The 24,946-nt window shown below is 39.4% G+C and overlaps 1 protein-coding gene across 1 annotated transcript in view; it reads left to right on the top strand.

The window, feature by feature from the left end:
* The window catches only part of pcxa (pyruvate carboxylase a), a 173,017-nt gene that overhangs the window by 47,974 nt on the left and 100,097 nt on the right, over positions 1-24,946 (top strand). The window contains exon 9 of the mRNA XM_053648815.1: positions 16,223-16,385. Within this exon, the coding sequence (XP_053504790.1) occupies positions 16,223-16,385 (163 nt within the window). The remainder of the gene's footprint in view (positions 1-16,222; positions 16,386-24,946) is intronic.

A 24,946-nucleotide genomic window follows, 5' to 3' on the forward strand; every position in this document is an offset into this window, starting at 1 on the left:
TAATTTTGCAGCTCAGATATGTAATATTGGATAATTTTCTTATCATAAATAAATGACCACATTATAATACATTTCTCATTTGTTTAATTGGGTAATGTAGCCTATGAGTTTATACAGCTAATTTACTATGCACCCAGCAGTCGACATTCCTGCAGTGGCAACTATTGGTCTAAAAGATTACTCTAAGCATCTCCTAATAAATATTAAAACAATTATTAAACTGATAAGTTTTTTGCTCACCTAGAAACTTCCTATTCTACTTGTTTATGAAGTCACAGACACCACTGTGAGCTACTAAATGGTTGAGCATCCTCTTTTAATTGGATAGACATTGCTTTAGGATCAGCCCAGTCAGTTTAATCTAATCCGATTCAGGTGCAAATGATCATGTTTAAAATTATATCATTAGGCTGCATACACATAACTAATGTCGTCTTTATTATTGATCATTCCTGTCTACCCATGCTAACATGGTCTTAATTTTTTCACAACATGCTCCAGGGCACAAAGTAATGCACTAGGAAGATTACTAAAGTGTTAGTTTAGCCTTGGATAAAAAAAAAGAATAATATACAAGTTTATTTTTTTTTATAGCTACAGTATGGTAAAACCCACCACCGAGCTCAAGTGCTGACCCACTGAGGAAATGTTCTTGATTTGTTCCATCATGAGTGCTGCACTTGAATGGAATGAATTGGCAGAATCAGCTTGAGGTGGAGTGGATTTATCTTGCATTTGCTCGTCCTGTTGGTAACAAACATTGTGTTTATTCCCTGACTACAAATTAAATTTTCTCCCAGCTGCCCTTCTTTTCTATTCTGCCAGCCTCCTATTTCCAGTGTTACAGCTATCAATGTATTAAAAAAAAAAATCCAAGTATTGTAATACAGGTTGGTAGGATAGTTATGTATCCAGAGTGTATCCAATGTGGCTGCTTATTATGGATGATCTGACGCTCCACTTTGTACTTCAGAGACGAAAACAGTGTTCGGAACTGTTGGTTTGCGGTTACTGACGCATTTCATAATACGCCAAGCAAGCAAGTACTTGGCAGCTGGAAACTTGTCCTTTCCTGAGCTGGCTAAGTGACTGAGAAAATGAGTTGGATGACAGAGTTTATCAGCTGCAAGTAGGGTAAATGAAACTGAGCCAGACAGCTGAAATGCAGAACTGTCAGGTGCATAACTGCAGTGTGTGCTATTTAACATGGTACATTTGTCGTGTACCAAACATTGTTCTTTTCTAAATTGGCGTGTCTGAATTTTGAGTGCTAGCTATGCAAAGGTCATTTTGATCCAACATGCTTTTTTTAAAAAAATTTTTTTTTAATATCAGCTAAATAAAACTGTTTTTCCTTTCTGCATGGTTTATATACTGAGTAGGCAGTGTTCTGTATTTTAAGCACTTAGAATGGTGTTCAGGTTTTATGGCTGTTATTGTTTCACTGACATTTTGCCTTCCATTTTAGTATTCATGTAAAAAAAAAAAAAATTATATTTTATTGGCTGTCAGTACGAACAATTCTTTGTGTAGAATCACATACGAAATTAATCCACACCATGTTGGTGTGATATTGCCTGATGCAAAGCAGTATTTATTTACTTATTTATTTATTCTTAACGGCCCAGCCCGATTCCTGTTATTCCGCTTATACGCAGCAGTTTCCCAACAATGGCAATAGATAATTTAATTGTGACCATCATATTGCATGTCTTTTACCCATTTGTTTACATTTAATACTATGGAATGTCTCTAAGACAAAATAGTTTATCGCTTACATGACACCAGCTTCTTTTATTTATTTATTTATTTATTTATTTATTTATTTATTTTTATAATCTCTCAGTTAAACAAAACGTAGCATTTCGGTACAGAAACTGCAAAGCGTGAACAAATCTCTTCTGAAGATGTTGGGAAACTTACTGACCATTACGAAGTCCTGACACTGGAGACTCATTGTTTAAACGTTAAACACGTACTTGCATAAAGCTTCACCGTATCAACGATTAAACACTTCTTATTTAAACAACGGGGTGTTCATTATACAAGTCCCTATTATACAAGTAGTACAGGAATGCTAATGTATTAGTAAAAAACTTGTCCCTTCTGTTAGACAGAGCTACTGTCAGAGCCTTGCTGCTATTGAAAAATCAGTACCTTTTGATTTGAGAATTCAACCACACTGTTGTAAATATTGACTTGAACATGCTTATAAACATGAGACATCCAGGCATAACCAGACACTCAAGGCAAATATCAATTCATCAGCAGATCAGCACTGAGTTGTGCCTATATTTGTAGGTGATAATCCAGGTTTATACCCTCAAAACAAGAGAAAAATGCCATTAACTGCATTTGGATGGAGTGATCAGTATGAGCAGTGGTTGTTCAGGAAGCGGAGATTGACAAAGGTCATATTAAAAGCATCTGTGATTGAAAAGCAAAATAGTCTAAGTGTTAGTCATTCCTAATGTAATTTTTATCAGAGGTTGATTTTTGTGCAAAAAGTCCTGCCTCGCATTTTGACTTATCAATTATTCAAGGCTGAACATGCGTTAGAAAGCAGCGGTGTACCGGAACGGAAGTTAACTATTTAATGGCATAACTGTTTGAAATGGTTTTCCTGGGGATTCAGCTTTTGTGAACGTCAAGTGAGTTTCTATTTACCAAAATCATAATCCAGATCTCCACAGCTGTTCTCAGACTCTGTGTAGACGTGGACCTGAGAGAATCAATTTTCTTTAAATCATATGAAACATTTATATTGCGTGCCAGTGAACGATAGCCATTACACTCCTTTCCTGAAAAATAATCTGGGTAAAATTGGCTAGGTTGAGCCTGGAGCTTTAATACGATCCTTTTAAAAACCGGCATGTCTCAGAAATGGGCATCTGTTTTTGTTTGTTTGTTTATTTATTTATTTATTTATTTATTTATTTAATGCTCCTGATTTTTGTCAATTTAAACGTTGTTGATTTACGAACAAAATGTAAGAGCCAAATAAAATTGGATAACGTTCCTAATTCATTAAAACTCCCATTTGTCTGTTTATTGTGCATAATCATTGAAGATGGAAACATGTGGCCTTGTTAACTGGCAGTGACTGGGTCTGTTAAAAAATCTCCTTTCTCTAGGCCTTATGAGGAACAGCAGTGAAGACTGAATGGCCTATAAGAATATCGGTTTGGAAAAAGTGGAACTGGCAACATAATTTTTCAGAAACCATTTTTGGAGCGGTTTTAAAGATGCGTAACGTATGTAACACACTTGAATTGCCATCTACCCTCTTCCGCACACAAGAACTCTCAGATGCAAACTTTAAACAATCCCTGGACCATAGACGTTAATCTGAAATGTATATTTAACAAGCAAAGCAACAACTAACGTCGTAACTTTATGATATTAATTATATTTGATTATCATATGCTACCGGGCCAAAAAAGTTGCACATTCTAATATTTCGTTGCACCACCTTTAGCTTTGATTATGGCATGCATTCATCATGGCATTGTTTTGACAAGCTTCTGCAACTTCACAACATTTATTTCCATCCAGAATCGTGTTCATTTTATGCCGGGATCTTGTGTTGAGGACCGTAGAGCCGAACCATTCTGTTCTCCAGCACATCCCAAGGACTTTCAATGGGGTTAAGGTCTGTACACTGTGGTGGCCAGTTCATGAGTGAAAATTATTCGTCATGCTCCCTGAACCACTCTTTCACAATTTGAGCCCAATGAGTCTTGGCATTGTCATCCTGGAATATGCCTGTGCTTTCAGGGAAGAAGACAATCCATTGATTGGATAACCTGGTCAGAGTCCATTGGGGTACTCGGCTGACTTCATTTTATTTTACAGTATAACGTTGCTGAGACTAGACCTGACCAACTGAAGCTACTCCGGATAATAACAGTGCCTCCAGAGGCTTGTACAGTAGGCACTATGCGTGACTGGTAGATCGCTTCATGTGCTTCCCTTTTTACCCTGACGCACCTATAGCTTTGTAATAGGGTAAATCTGGACTGGACCTCATGACCTTTTTCCGTTGTTCCACAGTCCAATCTTGATGCAAATTTAAGTAATTTTTTTCCTGATTAGCCTCACTAAGAAGTGGCTTTCCTCTGACCATACAGCTGTTTCTCAATCCCAATGCTCTTACTTTAACTATTACGTTATTGGGTTTTCTCATTTATTTATTTATTTATTTTTTATTATTTTTTTTGAATAAGTGTGGCAGTAATTTTTTTTTATTTTTTATTTTTTTCCCCCAAGACCACATTTCTTGCACAAAGTTGAGTTCGCCACCACCCTTTCAGGCATTTAATAATGCATTGGACAGTTCTTAACCCGATTTCAGAATTTTTTTGGCATGTTGCAGGCCAGTAATATCACAGTAATATATTTTCCAGAAACAATAGCTACAATGTGCTTGTTTAATGAATAAGAAGCTACACATTGCATCAGTTAAGGTTAAAGAAATTGTTGCCAGCTGAACATAATCACTGCAATAATGATCCAGTCATAGGCTGTGCTTTTTTTTTTTTTTTTTTTTTTGGCTTGGCTGTGTATTTCATAAGTGGCTTTGTAATTACAAATATAGAAAATGTGTATATACCTATACACACAGTAATATACATATACACAATAATAAATGAAGTTATTAAATGTTAGATAAGTAGCGTTTTAGTTTAAAAAAAAGTTTTATGTACATGTTAAAGGACACACATGGGAGATTGTTTTATCTTTTTTTTTGTTTGTTTTTTTTAATGAATACTGGGTATAAAAAAAAAAAGACCTGTATTACTAAACTTCCTTCTTTCAATTGTGTGTATTCTGCAGACAGGAACGCTATACACACATCTATACATCTTAAGACTCGGTAATGATTGTGAAAGAAAGACTGTGCTTTGCACTGTTAAACACAAATGGAATAGTCTATAATGCAAGCAGATTTTAGGTCAGGGTGGTTTGCAGACCGCAAATTTGTCTTTGTGCACAGTGGAAGATAAATTTCCGTCGTGTTTAACCTGCCGTGCCACTAATGCAATACCTCTGACTGTGTAATTCATTCAGGGAGTATTTCACGCGTCTCCATCCCCCATCCGCTCTTCTATCTCTGTGTAATCTTTCTGTATACGGTATCTAGTTTTAAAGAAGACTGCATCAGTTATCTGAAGAGAGAAGCGTATCCATTCCCCATGGTCTGTGTACATGCTGTAACATTTAAAAATTATTACAGATTTTGCATTTTTGTCTTTCGTGTGCCCTTGTTAATGGGGTTGTAATTACTCAGAGTTGCCACTAAATTGCAGGTGCTCGTTTGTACCAGGCCGCTTGTTGTCAGGGAAAGATTAGACCAGGACATTAAGACAGGAGATGGATATGAAGGTGGGAGCTGGAGAGCAGGACTAAAAGATGAACGACACAGATGGCTGGACGCTCTTAAAGTCTTATGCGGCACCGAGTGAGGCATTAGCACGTCAAAACCGTTTACACTAGAACATTGATTTGATTTTGAATGGGAGCCCAGAAATTTTTGGATCCAGTAGATGATTTTGTCTGGAGTTGATTATTAAGTGAGAATCGTGATGAAGGAATACCAGGCTAGTAAGTAATGAATAGATTTAAAGTGCAGGTAAGGGAGTTGATGATAAGGAAGACTTATAGGAGTTTTTCTACCTAAACCTGTTGTGATGGAGTTAATCCCCACTCTTCATCTGTGTTATGGCTGCAGGCCACTACTCTCCTGATATCTGGCCAAATTGAGCTCTGCTCACATAACCTTTTTGTATACTTAGAGCGATGAGCAGAATGATTAATTTTGGTAACTTGTGCTGTCCCAGAATTAACGTATAACCACAGTTTCTTAACTCGGGCAGCGAATATTCGGCTGTACAGTTAAATATTGGAAAAACCGCTTCAACGGTCCAGTTTGGGTGAGTCTGCTCACTCTAGCCTTGAATTCCTGTTTGAGATTGACAGGAGTGGAAACCTCAAAATGGTGGTCTGCTGTTGTCTCGAGGTTCAACATGTGCGTTTGGAGATGCTTTTCTGCTCACCATGGTTGTCAAGAGTGGTTATAATTGAGTTACCGTAATCTTCCCTTCAGCTTGAACCAGTCTGCCCATTCTCATCTGTCGTCTCATCAACAAGGCATTGGTGCCAGCAGAACTGCCACTCACTGGATGTTTTTATTTTTCACACCAAAACCCAAACTGGCAAACAAAACTTTAGAGAATGCTGTGTGTGAAAATCACAGTTTAAGTAATCGAACAAATCCATCTGGCACGAACACCCCAACTATTCTGCTTTTAGTTGTAAACATTAACTCAATATCTTGACCTGTATCATAATAATCTTATGCACTGAGCTGCTGATAAATGATTGGCTGATTGGATAATTGCATGAATACAAGTGACTGATTTTATATCATTGAAATGTTTTGTTTCTGCCATATTAGCCAATTAGGAGTTCTGCTTCACTCCTGGGTTGTGATTTCATTTGTGCTTGGCCTTGTTACGTATACACATGCTCTTGGGTCTTGTTTGATACAGCTGCCATTTGTTGGCAGATCAGCTCCAGTGATCAGTAAATAAGAGGGCGACACTGCTGTTTAAACAAACCAGTCTTCTGCTATATGCCCATGGCTAGAGATTAGACACATGTGCAGAGTGTACCAAAGGCCCAAGGAAGCAGAAGTGCAATCGTCTGTATACTTCAGAGCGCGTTACCATGTCTGACATCCTTTATAAAAATAAATAAATAAATAAAAAGTCTTAACGTGGGAAGTGGGGACCTGATGAGTCTAGAACCGCTGCGAAAAAGCTCATCCGTTTATTTTTGTATTTTGAGACCGATGCTAGTTTTTCATTCTGCCACATGTGCCTGTCTGGCAATTAAAACAGAATAGAAAATCCGAGTGAATGTATTCACCTCCTAGTTCCGTGCACCACTGCTCCTGCTCACACCTTTGAGATTTGCAATCACTTTTGTTTTGCTGTCTTTTTCCCCTTTCTATTTTAGCATCCTCATTCCTTTCCTTCTCGGTCTTAAAAGTTTGTGCCAAACTTGGATGATCTGGAAATGAAAATGCTAAGGGACAGTAAGGTGTGTGTGTGTGTGTGTGTGTGTGTGTTTGTGTTTGTATGTTCTGTCTGCAAAAGCATTATTTGCATACACAGCAAGCTAAGGTATGTCTAACCAGGAGCACAGCTACATAAATTAACACCTACATGAGACTGCTGTGCAGAATGCAGGGACACGATCTATTTTCCCTGGAGGCAGCCTTGTAATGTTTTTTTGTGCTATTAGCTCTGCATGTATGTCTAGGGAACCCCAGCATTCAGAGATTGTCCTACAGATGGGTTTTCTTTTCTTTTTTCTTTTTTTTTTTTTTTAAAGCACAGTATTACATGTCACCTCTCTTCACATACTATATATTCTTCACATTAGGATGCACCGGGGGGGGGATGCTCATATACATGCTGTTAGTCACTGTAATGTACAAGCCTTTTCATTTATTTTACATGGTGTAGTGGTTTCAGAGCTACACCCCTTATCTTAGAGTGCTGTAGAGGGATGGGGACAGTGGTAATACCACGGTTATCTGCGGGACAAAATTGAAAATATTCCCGTGGTGTCGGCAGTAATGGGGATATGCTTTGTGGTGTCCCCATGAGAATGATGATGAAATGGATTTTAACATTGCGTTAATGAAAGTATTCGTGTTGAACAAATAAAAATCGATATCTCCGAAGCGCAAGAATTGGCTCCACGCAGAGTTATTTTTTTTATCTTCCTGTGCCGAGCAGCGAAGCAGATTTTCAAGTAAGCCTATTGTACTACTTTAATTCACAAACCCAATGATGGAGACACGCAAGATGCACGTTCTACCTCTCATTTGTCAGAAAAGTGGGAGTGTAAATTTAGACTCGAGCAGTGTAATGAGGTGGTGGTTTTTTCTTTTTCTTTTTTTCTTTTTTTTCTTTTTTTTTTTTTTTTTTACATTTTTTATAATTTGACACATTGTCCAATCGGGTTTGCGTTGTGCGAGACCTGTAGGTGTAAATGCATTGTGTAAATGAATGTTTGGATTTTCAGGGGAAAAAAGTGTCAGTTAATTAAAACATAAGTTATTTTATGCAGCAAAGAAACATTTTGGTTTCCTTGTTCCTATTACAAGTTCATCACTGTCTTTTTGATGCTAACCTCCTCTGTATGTACACTTGACCCGTGACTTTCCCCAACGCCTCGTCACTACGTGCTCAAACACCCTTCCATTACATCCAGCTGCAGTATGTCTCTTCCTATAAATGATTTGTTCTTCCCCCAAAAGATCAGCCCTAACATTAAAACCACCTGTCTAATATTGTTTAGGTCCCCCTTTCACTGCAAGAACAGCTCTTGACCCATCAAGGCATAGACTCCAGAAGACCTCTGAAGGTGCTGTGGTATCTGGCGCCAAGTTGTTAGCAGCAGATCCTTTAAGTTCTGTAAGTTGTGAGGTGGGGCCTTTATGGATCAGACTTGTTTATCCAGCACATCCCACAGATTTGTCATCCCACATCCCAGGGAATTTGGAGGTCAGGTCAGCACCTTAAACTGTCACATTCTTCAAACCATTCCTGAACAATTTTTTTTGCAGTATGGCAGGGTGGATTATCCTGCTGAAAGAGGCCACTGCCATTAGGAAATACTGTTGACATGAAGGGGTGTACTTGGTCTGCAGCAATGTTTAGGTATGTGGTACATGTCAAAGTAACATCCACATGAATGCCAGGACCCAAGATTTCCCAGCAGAACACTGCCTCTGCAAGCTTACCTTCTTAAGGTGCATCCTGGTGGCCGTCCACATGATGTAAAAGAAAGCGTTATTCATTAGACTAGGCCACCTTCTTCCTTTGCTCCATGGTCCAGTTCTAATGCTCGCGTGCCCATTGTCGGTGCTTTTGCCACTTGGACAGGGGTCAGCATGGGCACTCTGACCGGTCTGTGGCTACACAGCCCCATACACAGCAGGCAGAAATGTGCTGTGTTCTGACCCCTTTCCATCATAGCCATCATTAACTTCTTCAGCAAGTTGTGCTACAGGAGCTCTTCTGTGGGATTGGACCAGGAGGGCTAGCCTTCGTTCCCCGTTCACGTCAGTGAGCCTTGGGTGCCCATGACCCGTTCACTGGTTGTCCTTTCTTGGACCAGATTTGGTAGGTACTAACCACTGCATACCAGAGAACACCCCAAAAAACCTGCTGTTCTGGAGATGCTCTGACAGTCGTTTAGCCATCACAATTTGGTCCTTGTCAAAGTCAATCAGATCCTTACACTTGCCCATTTTGCTGCTTCTAACATATCAACATCAAGAACTGATTGTTCACTTGCTGCCTAATATATCCCATCCCTTGACAGGTGCCACTGTAATGAGAGAATCAGTGGTATTCACTTCACCTGTCAGTGGTTTTAATATTATGAATGATTGGTGTATATAATTTGGAAGACTCACTAAAAGTACCATCTGTACATTTAAAAAATAATAATAATAATAATTTTTTAAACACTTAAGATTTTATTTTTTTAGTGACGACAGAAACGCAGTGCATAGAAGTTGGCATTTTTAAAGTAAAAAAAAACCAAAAACAATGACTGACTTGAATTTAATAAAGCACTAGCATTTGTCAGTCATGACTGAATCTGGAGCTGTGCACACTTTCACCACTTAGAATTGTAGTAATTACCATAATCTTAAAGGCTGTACATGATTTATAGTACTATAGGTACCAGAGGTTTATAGTTACATGGTATTAAACTACCTGCCACTTTTTACCTGCAGCAGTCTGTATCATATAAAGCTACCATGATTCAGGAATTTTGTTGGTTATGGAGGAATTGACATCAAGCCTTGAGGTGGGTGTGGACTGGCCTTTTCCCGCTTTTCAGCTGTCTAGTTTTGGTCAGCTTGTGCCTGTTGTAGCCCCAGCTTTCTGTTCTTGGCTGACAGAGGTGGAGCCTGTCTGCTGTTGTAGCCCATCCACCTCGAGGCTTGACGTTTCAATGCTTTTCTGCTCACCGTGGTCATTAAGAGTGATGGAGTTATTGTAGCCATTCCGGTTCTCTCAACAATGTATTTACACCTGCCGAGGTGGCACAAAGTGGTATGAAAGCACGTCTGTATGATTTCATACATTGCACAGTAGGTTTCATGTTGAAGGTAGAGACGGGTAAGAATGTGTGCAAGTGTGAAGGAGTCACACCAGAGACTTCACAATCACAGGATATTTAAGAATCAATGGTGTGAAATGTTTGTTTACATAACAAAAAACTCGTACGCACTTCAAAAGGACAGGTCTGTGTGTGAATTTAAGAAGTCTTAAAATTTGTTGACTCTATCTAGAAAAAGTGGAGCATAACTTGATTTATTGATAAACTGCGAAAACAAGAAAAACTCCTCTGCTTCCTCTTGCTGTCTTATCGGTTTAAGATACGCTATTTCCTGCCTCTTTCTGCCTTTTCATTAACCTGCCAGGCATGAGCGCGCGCGCGCATACACACACCCAGTAACACATTTGGTTAGTTTGTTGTTCATTTAGCAGAGACAGAAGGTTGATGGAGGATGCAGTTGTTAAATTTTGCCTTGAAGCTGTTTAAACATTGTTCTGTTATCTTTCTTCTTCTGTCTTGTGAGAACTATGTGTAATCAGTATGTAAATGGCTCGAAGCGTTTTGCATACTTCCTCGAGTGTATTGCTAATCAAATTATAGCTTCGTGTTATGAAGGAGTAGGGTAAACTCCGACGAGATGGGATGAGTTTTGCAATTTTGACTTCTGTGTTCTGTCCTCAATCCAATATTACAGATCAGCACATCAGGGCTTCATCAAATCCCGCAAGATGACGTCTAATCATATCTGAACCAAAACTGTAGGCATCGGACTCGCAGGAGACGTGACCTACCATTGTGCCGAAACAATTTGCTGCTTCTGATCCAATAAATTTACCACAAATTGAACTAGATTAGATGACAAAATCATGATTATAATCAATTATAACTTCTTAATATTGGGTAGAAAGTAGCATTATCCATGTTAAAACATTTTAAATTAAAAATTCTTGTTTTTGACATTTATTTGATTATTTTAAATATCCAATGACCCTATGAATCATGGTTTATGATTTTTATTTCAGCTGTAATATCAAAGGAACAATGTAAAGACAAAAGAATCAGTTAATGTATTGTACAAGTCGGTCATACTGTCAGGGTGTCTCCATTCATTGTTCCCATGGCGATGAATGGTGCTTGTCTGTTTTGCCTTGTTTTCAGTTTGTCTTTGCTCCTGTTCTGTCATCTGGTTTTCTGTCTGGGATTCACCTGCTCTGTGTTTTAGTTCTTTATTAGTATGCCATTTTATATCCTGTTGTTTTGAGTATCATGTACCACCCAGACTTGTACATGTCTTGTCTCTGTTTTGATGTTGAATATGGATTGTCCTTATTCTGAACATATACAGTACTGTGTAAAAGTCTTATTTAGCCCCCCCCCCTTTTTTTTTCCTTTTAGTACAAACGGTTAGATTTTTATTTTCTGACTTTTACATGGAGTTAGTACAAAAACCATTTTAGATTTCCAAACAGTTTTCCAGCACTAAATTAAATGTTACAGAAAAATGTTTGTATGTCAGTAAAGAAAGCAGCATATTAAGTGGTAAGAGACCACTTTTCAGCCAAAAAAACATAATGATGGTTACTGGATATTGCTGCAAAAATAAGAAGCAAAAACTTGCAGCTCATTTCCTTATAAAACTGCACTAATTCTACTGGAGCCTTTTTTAAAATATATTTTATTTTAAAGCAAAGGGTAGTTACACCAAATATTGCCTTTATAGCATTTATTACTGTTTACTGCTCTTTAGTTTTTTTTTTAAATGGAGTAACACTTAATTTCATTATTTTTGAAGGCATCTTTGCTCTATAGCATTTCTTTGCATGTGCATTTGCACAGTACTGTGTATATAAACCATGTCAGTCTCCCTGGTTTTGTCTGTAGATAAGCTTTAAAAAGGAGTTTGCTGTCTTCCTGCCTTGCCGTCTCTACTTTCATACATCAGTTGATTTCTAACATAGCACCTTGATAGCTTGATGGATACTCGTAATGAAATGGCTTGAAACAGTTATACGTCACGTCACTATCAGGACATGGATATATGCTAATTCAGAACGATTAATAATCACAGATTTCTCCACTAAATGCTCCTTCTCTATTTGTTTTCTGCAGCTACTGGTTTATGGGATATGTTGACTGGTTTTATAGGATTCTATCAGGTGAAAATAGTGATCTACTTGCTTAAATCCACATTGATGCTCTGTGGAGCTCTTTACAACAAACAGGTTGAGGTCTAGAAATGACTATTGAAGTGAGCACAGATCCTGGCATTGATGCCATGTTATCGTCTGTATCAAAGTGTGAACCTGAGGCAGTAATTGTGAACATTATAATCCCAGTCTCATTGTCTCTCTGTATGTATCTGTATTGTGTGTTTTTTTTTTTCCTTTTCTTTTCCCTCTTTGTTTGTGGCTCTGTCAGTCTCACTCGTCTCTCTCGGGTCCCGTGGTTTTCTCTGCCAGGTAAAGGAGCTGTAGAGTGAGAGCGGGGCTGTCAGACTGGTATAATAGGGAGCCACTGGAGCATGACTGCATCCCTTCCCTGTAGCACTCGCAATGTTGGTGTGAATGTCACAAGGATTTCAGAATTATTTATTTGAATTGGAGGATGTGTGAATGGCATAGGGCCTATACATACTGTGTTGGGTTTACATTAACTTGTAATTTTTACTTTTTCCGTTCCTTAGGAAATCCTAGCCCAGGCCATAGTCATCTGTGGATGGGAGCCAAGGGACCAAAATTGTGGAGAGAAGCCATACTCCCTTTCCCCTGTCAATCACAGCAACACTAGCCAATCTTGGGCATTTAAGAGCTCATGTATGCAAAAGAGGACTGCTGCTATGTAGCAGGAATATCACTTCTTTAAAAAAAAAAAAAAAAAAAGTTGACCTAATTGAATAGAAAAGTGTGTGTGGGGGGGATCCTAGCCCCAAATACCTTCCATATTGATTTCTAACAAACTTTAAAAAGTGTCATGATCATTTCGGGCATCTGGATGAACAAGCAGATGTCACCTTTTTTAACTGAAATTTGTTGACCATTTGTACACTGATGGTATCCAGAGAATGTTTAATTACTTCTGTCAATCATAAAATGATGGATCCTTTGGCAGAATGACCGCTGTGGCTCATGTCTCCACGCTGTGTTCAGAGATCTCATTAGAAGGCGAAAGAAATTCAATCATAATGAGTCCCATTCCAAGCTGAAGTAATTCATTGATTATTACAGTGCAATGACAGCTACAGCTGGTGTTAAGCCACATCCTATAATCACATGCGTCACTCGATCATGATTGTACTGTTCTTTAAATTAAGTTATTATTCAGTATTGTGAGAATTTTGCCAAACAAGATGCTGGAAACTCGCTGTTAATGGAGCAGGCTCTCATATTTTATTAGAGGAGGTTGTTGTTGAGGGGGGAAAAAAAAAAACAAAAACAAGGCTTATAGGCTTTCTGAACAAGGCTTATAGGTGAGAGGAGGAAGTGGTCTGTAGTGATATTTTTTTTTTTTTTGTCTGCTCAGTAGTATTTCATTTCCTGACTGCTGTTTTTTGGTGTCTTCAGCTGAAACTGTCTTACTGAAACTTACTGTCTTACTTGCTTACCATCACCTCACCTGGCTTACTGCCGGTACCTTCAAAATACACAGCATGTTTTCCAGACATTGAAAAGATTATACATGCTTTTGTGTCAAGTACAATACACAATGGAAACTCTTTATTAAAAAAAAATATTTACCCATTTTTCTCCCCAATTTGGTCATCTGCCAATTCTCACCCATTGCCTAGCCTTCCATATCACACAACAGCTACTAACTGGGAGGATGAAGGCTAAAATGTTTCCTCTGTGACACAAAGCCAGCTCCTGCAGCTTTTTACTGTTCCTCATGCTGCATCACAGGGCAGCGTAACCCACTCAGAGGAAAACCCTGTCTGCTCTCTTCCCTTGTACGTGAGCTTGCAGGTGCTGATGATAGGCTAGCGTTGCTCTGATTGACAGGGGAGAGATCGTATGCCAATCCTCCCATCCAGACAGCACAGCAGATTTTGTTCATTAGAACTCCTGTTCACAGATGGTTGTGTATCGTACAGATTTAAATTTGCAAAGTGGAAATCTTGTGTTGTGCCACTCCAGCGCACCAATCATGTTATTTTAATCATGGTTTCAAAGAAATGTTGGCCAATCCCGCTCATTCCCACTGAAAGTTTGACCAGTCCCACCCACTTCCGGTTATTTATACCCGACAGCAGTATTTTCTGATGAGCTCAAGTTCTGTTTAGTTTATATTTTGGTTAGATTTCTTTAATTGTAAGCAAATTAGGAATTTTAAGCCAACGTTATCCCCAAGCAGGAGTATGACAAAATTAATACTGGAGATGAGCGAATAAAAGCAGTAAATGTGCACCCTATATGCTTCCATGTTATTTGCCAGCCATCTACATGAAAGTAAAAAGCACCGCTGTTGTGGCGAGGTCCCACAGGATCCTGGTCCCAAAGCGCACCTCTAGAATAAACTGCTCCAATTTCAGTGCATTTAACTACTTTTCCCAAAGAGTCTTGATCTTTTTCTCTTAACTTTCAGAATACATCTTAAACTCCATCGCATTTTCAAATGTCTTTATCTAAGTGACATGATTCTTAAATATGCCATCTAGAATGCTGACAGCAGCACCCTAGTTATTTCCAGAAACCAAATGGAGTGTGAAGTGTCTGATTTCTGTATTTATGGCATTTCCTTCGGGCCATAGAACACTTTAAAAAGACTTTAAAACCTATTAGTTTGGCATTGCTTTTGAAGTTTCCCCTGGGTTTTAATTTTTATACATGCTATATAAAGCTACCTATACTATTACTCTTATTACTACCAGTGTTGGGTAGTTACTCAAAAAAGTAATCCACTACAGATTACTAATTACTAGTTTAATATTGTAATTTGATTACATTACTAATTACTTCACTTTCAAATCCTATGAAACCTACAAAAATACACTACAAAATGAAACTTGTAGTTCTTTCAGTAATTTTAGTGTGTGTCAATGTATGACATGATCAGACAAAGTTGGATATACCATAAGACTTACCTCGGGTGTTGTCACTGTTTGTAGGACTACCAGACCGATTAAAATATAAAACTTTTCTAACGAGGTTAGTTTGGTGTCGCTAGTCAAGGGGAGGCACAGCTAAGCTATCATTGTATGGGTCTATAGCTGCTACAGTGCCATGCAAAGTATGTTATTTTTCCTTATGATTTGCTCATATCATGTTCATGTAAACTGGAACACAGACATTTACACACCTCGTTTTCCTTCTCAGCATCAGAGGATGTTACTGTATCAGTTTCAACCCTTTTACTGATTAAAAAAAAAAAAATCTGCGTATATCCATTTTTCCCTCACACTGACTGTGAGCTAGGGTTAGGCAGAATTGAGACTGTCCGCCAATAAGACACGAGTATTTTCCTGTAAACCCTGTCTGATTTGTGTCCCGTTCAATGAAAATATAAAATTACAGGCGGTCGTCTTTTACTAATGTTCAGTTACGTAATGCTGAATGAACGCCAAGTGGAAAATTATTATTAGATGATTATAAAGAAAAAATCTTCAGGGAAAACGTGATTTATTTTAAAAATGCGTTTACTTTTAATATTTTCTTAACAATACATTTGCAACACAAGTAATGTTAATGACATCAGTAACTGTAATCAGATTACATAAATTTAAAATGTAAACAGTTTACATTACTGTGTTAGGAAAAATTTAAGTAATGCGTTACACCCAAACTCTGACTTCATATAGAAGGTAGTTTGTAAATGACTAAGTTAATTACATTTTATTTATATAGTTCTTTTAACAATGGACATTGTCACAAAGCTGCTCATAAGATTTATCCCTAATGAGCAAGCCAGAGGTGATTGTGGCAAGGAAAAGCTCCTTAAGACCACAAGAAACCTTGAGAGGAACCAGACTCAAGGAAGGGTAACGGGAGAACCAGTCTTCTTGTAGGTGACACCAGATAGTAAGATTTTAAATGAAATAACGTGTGTGTGTGTCCCTCTTTCTGTCTCTCTATGGCAGTGTGGACTTGGTGCATGCACAGCTGCGGGTGTGTGAAGGCCGCAGCCTGCCCGAGCTGGGTCTGAAGCAGGATAAAATCAAGATCAATGGCTCTGCCATACAGTGCCGTGTGACCACTGAGGATCCCGCACGGGGCTTCCAGCCGGACACAGGGAGAATAGAGGTAGGCACAGCTATCTGCCTCTCCAGTCATGTGTGGCAGGAGTGTGTTGTGAATACATATGGACAGGGATGGGCAAATTTATACATACATAAGCTATCAATAAGCTTAACAATTGTCGTTAACATAATGTAATAAAGTTTGGTGATCTAATTAAATGCATTAATACAAACACAAACTCTGCTATAGTCATTAAAGTGTCTTGGGTAACAACTTTTGACTGAGAGCTGTGGTCTCCGGCTTCTTTACGTTCTTCATACCTGAAAATGACTTCCAACCGGAGCTGTAACAACTGCTCAGCGTTGCCCTTTTCCTCATGAGGCATTTATAGTTTCAACAGATGGAGTGGGGTCAGCTTGGGGAAAGTGGAGCACTCGTCACTGTCATTTTTGTTGTTCTGTAATTAGGCACTTGTAACGCACAACATTGCAAGTATTTGACTTGCAGTTGATACTAGCACAGAGTCTATTATTTACAAGCTTTACCGTACCCTCAAGTTAAGTGCAAATGCCTTTTAAAGTGCACCTGTTATGCTTTTTCAGATATTACTGTACCTTTCATGTAGTGTGTTATAGAGCTATTTGTGAATGTAAAAAGCCTACAAAGTTTCAAGAATCAAAGCGCATGACAAATGGGGTTATTGACTCCCAAAAGAAGGAACTGATTCTGAACAGCTGAGACGAGTCGTTGGTAATTCAGGATTTACTTTCTGTACAAACCTATGTAGGTTTGTAACAAAAACCCGCCACTGGTCTTCGTCGGCTGCTCGCAAACATGTAATTTGACCCGCCCTCAGACACTACATTTGAGGTTGCAACCTGAAAGAGTTAGGTTCATGTCTAGATGTTTTCTGTGCTGCAAAACCACTTTGCATGGACTCCCAAATGATGAGGATGTAAAGTGTCAATGGTTGGAATTCATTTTAAAGCGATACTACAGCAGTTCAACTCCGACGTTCGTTTGTGTTTCCGTCATTTCACTGACGACTGCTTTTCAAATCTAGCTGAAGTAAATGCAGGATTTGTGAAACGATTATTCATTACAGTTGGCACTGGACCCACTTTATTTGGACCATCTTGTGCTTCTGAATCACAACCTATAAGTATGATTTAATTATTTATGTATATTTTCTACCAAGTGTTCCAAATGGATGGTTTTGTGTTGTATACACGGGAAAGGTAATGCTGCAGTGTAAATTGAGGAAATGAAAGTGTTTGACCTTGGTTGCATGTAAACCTATTGTATGAAACCTCTAAAAGAAAATTAGGCACGTTTAAAAACCATAATAGGTGCATTTTAATAAAGCGTTCCATTAGGGTGTGTCAGCAACCATTTCTTAAAGCTGCAGTACTGAACTTCTGCCTCTCTATCGCCATCTCTGTTTGGAACACAAAACTGCATTTAGAACTTGATTGGTTGATTGAGTTTAGATCGATCCAGATTAAAAGCAGCCATCTTAAACGACAAGTTTAAACTCTAAGAATCTCTTGTAAGGGCAAGCTACAAACACTCCACCATCCTCAGCACCCCCCACACACACACGATGTAGTAGCTGGCTCTTCTTTCTGTTTACAGATGTCACTTAACCACACAGACGTGGTGACGTCAAAGGCCATGCAAGTTTTTTTTTTTAATGTACTTGCTCAATAATTGATTTTTGTTTGTTTTTAACCAAAAACGATACCGCAGCTTTAAATGCAAAAACGTAGAACTGTAGTGGAAAACACTACAGCATGTTTTACACTGTGATCTTAACTAAATAAAATTTTGTCATAGTTCTCAATGTCCAATTATACGATTAAGATTCCCTAAGGCTAGAGATGTGATTAAAGAAAATTACGTTCTGCTGGTCAACATTCGGCCTGAATGAGCAGAGCTAGTGCCGAAAACGGGGTCATGTAAACAAAAACAAGCCGCAGTGTAATGTTAGAAGTGTACAGAAGCCCTAAGAGGCCAAGGATGATTGTTTTTATTGTTCTGGAAAAAATTAGTGCATTCCCGCAGTACAATGGATGAACCAATTCGCTTTTATTTTGTCCAGGAATTCACTCAAGCCGAAATATTTCACGTTTAAAAACCTCCACATTAGTGTCCTGGCGATGGCCAAGACGCCAACGTGCATGCAACACCAGTCCCAAGGCATGAGATTTTCTCGTGATAAAATTACATTGTGAGAAAGCAACTTGGTTACGTCAGGATTGCAAGAGAACAACTTTTTATGTGGAGATCAGGACAAAACAAGAGAGGGAACAAAAAAAATAATCATGGCCTCTTAGGGCTTCTGTGGAAATGTTATGTCTAGAGAAAACGAGTTCTAAAAGATACAAAAACAAATGTTGGGAGTTGTTTGTGGCTGGGTAATGGACAACATGGAATGTCTATTTTCCAAAGTGAGCTTGAAGTAATAATGTTTTTCTCCATTAGTATGTGTGATAGCTTTGCAAGTGAGCAAGTCAGTATTTTCCCTTGTTTCGCCATTGCCACGGCTCTATTTGTAGCTGTCTTGTAAGTTTCGTGTCCTCCCATGCTGTTCTCCTGTAGGTCTTTTTAAATGAGCGTTTCTGCTGAAGTCACAATTTCGGGCAGAACTTTTTCAACTGGCTTGGGTCACAATTGCACTATACTGGCAAAGCTCACCAATCTCCTCTCAATGTGCCTTTAAAAATGTATTTTTTTTTTTTGCGATGGCAAAATAGGACTGAATTATATAGTGTAAACCCTTAAGACACTGAGCTGTCATCACTGAAAGCAAAAGTCAGCCTGTGTGGGGGGGGGGGAGGGGCGTGTGTGTGTGTGTGGGGGGGGGCAGATGTGGGGGGGGGGAAGCAAGCTGCTATTACGCTAAGGAAAATATCTATAAGCTGTATTGAAAAGGCTTCTGGAAAGAAGAAAAGATCTGGCAGATCAATAACAAAATCTGGTAGGTGTATATAAGGATCTCCAGCATGTAGAACAGAATATAAAAGCACAGCTGAAAGTCTCATGAGGATGTGTCTGCTTCAGCAGAGCATAACGTTTGGGATGCAGAGCTGATGGCTTGTTTAGCTCGGAAACATGAATTTACGCATCAAAACGTGGTTGAGTGGCTTGCGTGGGCTAAAAACCATAAGACATGGACTGCTGCTGAAAGGAGGGTTTTACAGAGTGAAGAACTGAATCTTAAACTTGGGCTTATCATTAAGAGTTTATGTACTCTGAGCTGGTGAAGTTCATGTATATTTACAAGGCAGCAGTTCAGTCGGTTGGAAGTATTATGCTTTGAGGACCAGTATAGTACTGCAGGAACCAGTATAGTTATCTTCAGCAGCCTGCCATACACTCTGGTGCAGCAGGATAGTGAACTAAAGCATGAAGTCAAGCTCCATCAGTGCTATTTGAAGAGGGTTGAAATCGATGACATGGTGTATGAAATGAACAGTTTCTGCATGGTTCCCTGTAAACGGAACACCTGTTTACCCCTTTTAACAAGAGTCTTAAGGCAGTTGTTTGGAAAGTCAGTTAATGCTTGTGTGAAATTTCATGAATTTTCCTGTGAATTTGTGAAATAAGTTGTAAATATGAGACTTTGTTTTTTTTTTTTGAGGAATTTGTGGTTATGGTTTACCAACATAGACATACAAGCAAGTTCATGCCTCAGTTTCAGGCTCATTACAGTATGCATATATACCACTAACCATAAGGAAATTACATAAAACCTGTATAAAATAAATAAATATTGCTATATTGTTGGAAAGTTGGGTAAAATTGTTTGACGTTTGCTTGTCTCTCATCCTAATACCACTTTTAGTTTTGTCTTTGCATGATGCAGTCACACATTTTAAAAGCTTATTGGTGAAATTCAACAACTGCCTTTAAACTTCCATTATAAACGTGAGGCCATTTCAAAAAAGCTGTTAAGTAGTAGAGCTAATTTTTAGCTCTAAAAACAGTCAATACCACCACCACCCAAAAAAGATTTGTTTTTCTGAAATAAATTATGCTGAAAAATTCCTTTTACCGTATTGATTTGATTTGAGCTGCATAGAAAGGCTTAGGCTACGTCTACGTTAATCCGGATAGATTTGAAAACTGCATTTTTCTTTTAAAACGCTCTGTCTACAGTGGTGCTTTCGAAGGTTTTCCTTGCTTGTTCACACTGAAACGTCTGAAAAGGCTTGCATCCCTATACCGAGCATGTGTAAAATTGTAAGAAGCTTTGGCCTGCTTCATTTCTGTCAGGCGTTTATTTAAAAGTGAATCTGAAGGTTGTACAAAGTGACAATCTTTTAACGCTATCAAACTGGATAGCAGGCACAAAAACAGCAGTATGACATCGTCCGCCATCTTTGTTTTGAGTTGAATGGGTCATGTGACCATGTCACATGACTAAAGTGTTTGAATGTTTTCAGTCCACACTACAATGCGAAAACTTGGTTTTCAAATTGATCTACTAGGGAGCGTTCTGTAAGCTGTTTACACCAGACACTCTGTATGGATGGAAGGCCAAAACATAGTTTTTAAAAAATCTGCATTAATGTGGACACAACCTGAGGATACTTTTTGAGGACATGGAGCTGTTGCTTATCTAAATGCCATTTTGTACCTTTTTGTTTTTGTCTGCCGCTCAAGGAGTGTTTAAACCATAATAAAACGGTTGGAGTTGTTTAAAACGTGACTGGCAACAAGCATGTTTGTAATACAAGTTTCATTACAGCTCCTAGAAACATGTGTATTGCACCCTGTACAATCATGCATTTACATTAAAGTAAAATACTTTAGAACTACTTTACCTTGTTTGTGTGCCAGTTCATGGCCCAGAAGCTTCCCATGTGGCCCCTGGGGTGACTCCCTGCTTCAATGCCACTCAAAGAGCCTTGTTATGAGTATGGTATAGAATTATCTCCGGTCTCTGACTGCTCCTGATGGCGAGATTCTGGCTATACTATTTTTAGAGCACCTTGTTCATAGGCCCCTGGCTTCTAACAAAGTGCTGTCCGACCAATTACCCACATTCAGCCTGCTCAGCAGCTAGACACTCCAATAACACGCTCTTCCCAGAGCAGCCTTTCTTTTTATTTATTTGATTTATTTTTTTAAATCAACATTCGGTGTGCTCGGAATATGTTGTTAGATCCTACCCTTATCAGATATTAAACAATGGGACTCGTACCCACCTGTGCAGAGAAGCACAGATACATCAGATTTGCATAGATTTATAAAAAGATATAAGAAGGGATTGAAAGACTGCGAGGAAAATGATACGAGTGTGGTTGGGATCCTCTGGCAGGTGTTGGCACGAGCATTAAAATAGACTGTGTGCTGAATTATGGATAAATGTTGACGAATCAATAAATGGCCTTAGCGGCCAGATGGCTGAAATGTGGGATGAATGTTTCATGCAGGTCAGTACAGGAACCTGGGTGGTAGGTATAAGGAAAGAGAAAAGCCAGGAGGAAGTGGCAGAGAGATAAAAAAAGACATGATGCTCTTAGCGCTTGTATAGGTGTTTTGAGCAAGGCTCCAGTCCTCCCATGTTTCAGTACAGCCTAGAAATGTTGCGTAAGATACGTGTTCGAGGAGACAGGAGTGGAACAGCAGCGTCTGATATGAAAATCAGGCAGTGGGAAGGGAAGAGAGAGAGTCCCCCTATCTCTCTTGCTCTCAGAAATGTGGTATGGTGCAAGGCAGGGTATGTCTGGAGTGGCAGAGGTTTTAGTTATGAAAGGGTAACTAAGGCTATAATGGGTAAATGGAACAGCTGAGTAAATAAGTGTAGCGAATAGGGGCTGAAAGGGTCCTGTTTGGAGATCTAGAGTGTAATGGAAGGCTGTTTTTCTTGTGATGGATGTTTTGTGGGTGTGAGACAGTTGCTGAGAGAAAGAGGGAATGAAGTGGAGACAGCACCATGACTGTCAGGGTAGCAGTTAGACATCGGCAGCACCATCTTGCCTCGGCTCCCTGTAATGTTCCCTGTCAAATGCTGTTTAAAATCCTGGACTCCATCTGTGCATGTTAGAGCTTTTATTAGGGCTTGGCTATGAAATGATGAATAGCTGCTTTAGTTCTTGGCAGGGCTCGTTCCATCTGCTGAGTGTGTGTGTGTGCGCGCGCTTTTGATCGTGAACACCAAGCACTGGCTTTGTCTTTATCCTCATCCTTGTCATCATCAGCATCTTTAAACTGAACGTAATTATCTTGAGTGCACTCGTGGTAAAGGTCTGTTTGTAATGCACATTTAAAGTGATGTGTTTTGAATTCTGGAATCTGATTGGTCATAAGGTGTTGATTTTAATTTTCAGTAACAGCAGAGCTCTGACAATGATTCAAATCGCAGGTTTAAATTAATGCACTCATTTTAATATCTTTCTATAGTAACAACTCATTCACAGGGATTTCTGGGGGGTTCCACACAATCTAATCTAATTTCATAATAGAGATTAACAATAAAGTACCTGTTTATGTAACATATATGGAAGGAGACTCCAGTGTCAGCGCATGAGCTAGCTTTCCTGTTTGTCCTGGTTCATTGATTGTCCAAGTGTTTGATGGTGAGTGCAAGTCTTGCATTTTTGTGTGAAATTTTCAAAACTTCTTAACCTCCAGTCATTCTCATATCCACTGCCATCAAGAACCCTTCCGTCTATCCAGTTTCCATAATGCTTATCCTACACAGGGTCATGGTGGAGCCAATCTCAAGGGATTCTGACCACTAGGCGAATCCCCTGGGATACATCGCAGGGCACAATTGTACACGCATTCACATACTCATTTATGGACAATGTTGAGATGCCAATCTCAGGATATGGGGGAGTAAACCTGAGTACCTGGAGGAAACCCCTGAGGTGGAGAGCATGCAAGCTTCACGCACACAGAGCGCAGTCAGGATTCAAACCCCCAACCACAGAGGTGTTGGGTAAATGTGCTAACCACTAAGTAACCATGCCCCCTCCCCAACCAACAAACAAGCAAACCAACCAACCAGCAAACAATTGTAATTTTTCTTTTGTCCTTGCTCTCGCCTTAGGTTCCTGTAGGAATGTAACAAGTTTTCTGCCAGGGGAGAGTCTGTAACTTGGTAACATCCCTTCTTTCAAAAGACCTAAAACCAGGCCCATAGCTTCTGTAATATAGTAATAACAGGAACTGAAACTTGTCTTGTGGCCATTCTACATTAAATGTAACTGTAAATGGTTAAAATGCATGATGCATCATTCCTTAGTAAATAAATAAATAAATAATTGTTGGCCAATCACTGTAGTGGAAGAGGAAGAAAATACTTGGGGTCCTAGTATTACGGTAAAATGAACTACTTTGAGGCGGTACCCCCCCCCAATTATGTGTTTTGCCTAGTCACACCACCCAGCGTGGATTATTTTCCTAGAACAGCACACCTCATCATGTTTTATTCCTTATGTCCAAGATATATGTTGGAACCTTAATAAAGGATTTGTTCCCACTGTAGAAGCAGAGTTTATTTCAATCAGTTTCTTTTTATCCTTCATTACTTTGAAAGTCTGTTTAGTTGTGAAGTCTGGCTCACCATCAGTGAAACATATTGCTTGAAAAACATGTGATTGTTTGAAGGCTCTCAACGCTAGTCAGCAGTCAGTATACGACATTCCGTGTTCCAGAAAAAGACACTGTATGTGAATGAGATTGTTTGAGCATGAGCACATGGAGCAGTTAGGATGGGCATGTCTGGAGTGTACCTGCATGCCCCTGAGCCCTTCATCTGTCACACTGCCTGCTAATGCACACCACCTCGCATGCGCGCACACACAGGCTGCAAAACAGCCATCTCGCGTCCATCTTTATTAGACAGGGAATGAGGAAATATTGTTTTCTCAGCCAGATGGCTGGCGAGACAAGCTTGTCTCATCTGGTTTGTGTGACACGCTTCTCATCGGGTGTGAATGCGGCTCGTGATTAGATCGTGATTTTCTTTTTTTCCCCTCCCCTCTGGTCTGCACTAGGCTAGGTGTTAGGTTATAAAGAAACAGTAACAAGCTCTCATTTAACAATAAAGAGCCCTTTAATGTGAACAACTGCTTTCTCCTCTGTCTGCACTTTTTGGACACGCAGAGTGTTTGGTTGATCAGCATGTAGTGGTGAGCTGAAGTCTGTAAAGGGCAGCCTGCGTACACACTGCTCCATTGTCGAGCACAGCATCCTGCTTTTCCTCCCACAGGAGCCCCATTTATAATCATATTATTTGCTGAGCTGCTGCTGCTAATGCTGGAGCTGGCTTGTGCTTCATGGCAATGTGCAAGCAAGACGTCTGGGGATGTGATGCTGTTACACACTTGGTGCATTGGTATTCCAGCGGTGTCCTTGGCATTGCTTCCAGTTTGCACAAAGCCTCTGGAGGCACGCCAGGACACGGCCACGAAAATGCCATTGTGCTGAGATGAACCTAGTCGCTCTTGCGGTCCATGTCTGTCTGTGATTTTTGTTTCTTGTGTCTCGGTAGAGTTATCCACCAATGTTTAAGAGCCTTTCTAGAGCTAATGAGACGGCTCAACTCGGCCACACTACAGTTTGTTAGGGTGGAAGCAGGCCCCTTATATTCCATGTCTCCTCCTTGT

This window comes from Ictalurus furcatus, chromosome 18 (assembly GCF_023375685.1).
Source record: "Ictalurus furcatus strain D&B chromosome 18, Billie_1.0, whole genome shotgun sequence".
NCBI lineage: Eukaryota > Metazoa > Chordata > Actinopteri > Siluriformes > Ictaluridae > Ictalurus > Ictalurus furcatus.